Below are 2,341 nucleotides of genomic sequence, written 5' to 3' on the forward strand. Positions count from 1 at the left end.
CACCCTGGAAACATTTTGCCAAAACAAAGTATACTAGTGGACAGAGTGTACTCTTGGACTCTTATTTCCTACTGACTGCACTTTTCTTTCACATCTGACAAGTTTTTGAGGAGGAGCTGGGCATGCTTGACTTGTCCTCTAGATCTGCCAGCCAATGGCAAGAGGGCATTCCATTGTTCAGAGCAATGTCCTGAGTGACTGGATGGATGGCTCTGCCAAATTCTAAGGGGAGTACAAGGAAGTCCACTCATTCCAGTGCTGGAGCAATTTGATCTAGGAAGTCTTATCAGTAGTAAAGTAACATTTGATCTCCATCGGTCTTACTCCTGCTTCTATTTGTTTTGGCTATTTCCAAACTCATGTGGGAAGAGAGGGAGTGTAATTTACCATTTCGGAATCCCAACATGTGTGAAGAGAGAGACTCTTTAGTTGAAATGAGATTCTGAAATTTTCTGTCTATCCTTTGCAAAGCTGAATTCCTGTATCCTCAGAACTGTATAGCCTATCGTATACTACCCAACCCATCTCACAAGGATTATAAACTAAGACTACAAGACTGTATAATTCTGGGAGGAGATCCAAGAAGGTACTAGCTAGCAACAGTATGTAACCTCTTCTTAGCTGGATGGGAAGTAAAAAGGCTTGAAGATGAGAAAAGTTAATGAAAGGTACACTAGGTGCCTGTTTTAAAATGAATAGTCAAACAGACCACAGTAGCAATCTAGCCTGACTACTTAATTTTCTGTGTGACATTGGGCAACTTAGACTCTCTTATATTTGCTGAGCTCATACTGTCAACAAAAACAATTTCCTCCTATCTATCATGGTAATATTTTTAGTTTATCAGCTAACAACTCTTCTTATAGTTAATTTCAAATGCAGAGAGGGGAATTGAGAGAGGGAGAGGGACAGATAGAGATGTGCTCAGGCAATATGAGTTCTCATGCTCTCTTTGGAGCTGGCAGTCTAATGGGGAAGGCAGGTGATGTGGTTTCAGTGACCACAGCCCTGCAAGCACATGAGATATAGATGATGTCTATACACCTCGGTGTGTCTGGGTAGAACTTAAAAACTGAGGCATCACTTAGATGTTTTTCCCTTTTAACTCTAGAATGCTGGATACTTGAGAAATAACATTCTTAAGAACAACATGCAGTGTAATGGCAGACACTGCCCTTGTTAACCAAATATCAAGGTGGATAGGGAATCTTTCATTTTATATCCAGAGAAGCATTTGAAAACATAAAGCCTGCAAAAGTACAAGGTATTCGAGCTCTGGCGGCAACTATGGCGTATAACGGCCTTACGGTGCCTCTCATCGTGATGAGCGTGTTCTGGGGCTTCGTCGGCCTGTTGGTGCCCTGGTTCATCCCTAAAGGACCTAACCGAGGAGTTACCATCACCATGTTGGTGACCTGTTCAGTTTGCTGCTATCTCTTTTGGCTGATTGCAATTCTGGCCCAGCTCAACCCTCTCTTTGGACCACAACTGAAAAATGAAACCATCTGGTATCTCAAGTATCATTGGCCTTGAGGAAGAAGACATCTTCTACAGTGCTCAAGTCATTGAGGTCATGAAGAGAATTCCTCTGGATGCAAAATCACCTCCAACCCCAGACCACCTTTCTTGACTTGGGCATCAACTGCTTAAACCTTCACAGCAAGTTTGAGTATCTTTTCTAAAATGTAGTATTTTTTTCTTGTCACCTTTTTTTACACTTTGATGAATGATGTGCCTACTTAACCTAAACTATGCCGACTCTACAAATGTGCATGTGATCTTCTGAGATGAAAGATGCTGTTCTTCTGAGAAATATGGGTACTCTCTTTTTGGAATCTGTGGATTTGAAGATGGCTCCTGTCTGCTCACACCATGAGAAGAGCAAAGAACAGCCAGAAACTGCTACAAGCCAACTAAGATGCCAGTGGGGCACTCAATACGACTGCACATTCAGAGGGAAGATCTGTCACAACACAATAGAATTACAACAAACTATATTTTCAGGATGAATTTCTTGTTTCTGCCATCTTTTGGAATAAATTATTTTTCTGCTTTCTATGGGAAAAAAAAAAAAAAAAAAAAAAAGTACAAGGTATTCAATAACTTACTAGACAATGCTCATGTCCTTGATTCTTCCAGTGCAGAATAACCGTAAACCTTTAAAGATGAAGGAAAAGAAAAAAAAAAAAAGTTGACTTATTTTGACATTAATGGTAGTCTTTCTTTGATAAATAAGTATCAAAAAACCCTAAAGTCATTAATTTTGCTCTGTAAATGTACAAATGCCAATAGGATTTTATTTTATTTTACCTATTTAGATTTGTTTCTCTAATATCTGTAA

General features: G+C 39.6%; 1 protein-coding gene across 1 annotated transcript; it reads left to right on the forward strand.

Annotated features, from left to right (window-relative positions):
* Positions 1-1,277: 1,277 nt before the first annotated feature.
* On the forward strand, positions 1,278-2,058 carry LOC119518754 (V-type proton ATPase subunit e 1). Its single transcript, XM_037816098.1, has one exon. The coding sequence runs from the start codon at positions 1,288-1,290 to the stop codon at positions 1,531-1,533; it is 246 nt and encodes an 81-aa protein (XP_037672026.1). The 5' UTR covers positions 1,278-1,287; the 3' UTR covers positions 1,534-2,058.
* Positions 2,059-2,341: the final 283 nt, after the last annotated feature.

Source organism: Choloepus didactylus, chromosome 22 (assembly GCF_015220235.1).
Source record: "Choloepus didactylus isolate mChoDid1 chromosome 22, mChoDid1.pri, whole genome shotgun sequence".
NCBI classification, from domain to species: domain Eukaryota; kingdom Metazoa; phylum Chordata; class Mammalia; order Pilosa; family Megalonychidae; genus Choloepus; species Choloepus didactylus.

What these genes read in the sequence shown, in the direction of transcription:
- LOC119518754 (XM_037816098.1), top strand. Translation starts at nt 1,288, where the DNA reads ATGGCGTATAACGGCCTTACGGTGCCTCTCATCGTGATGAGCGTGTTC.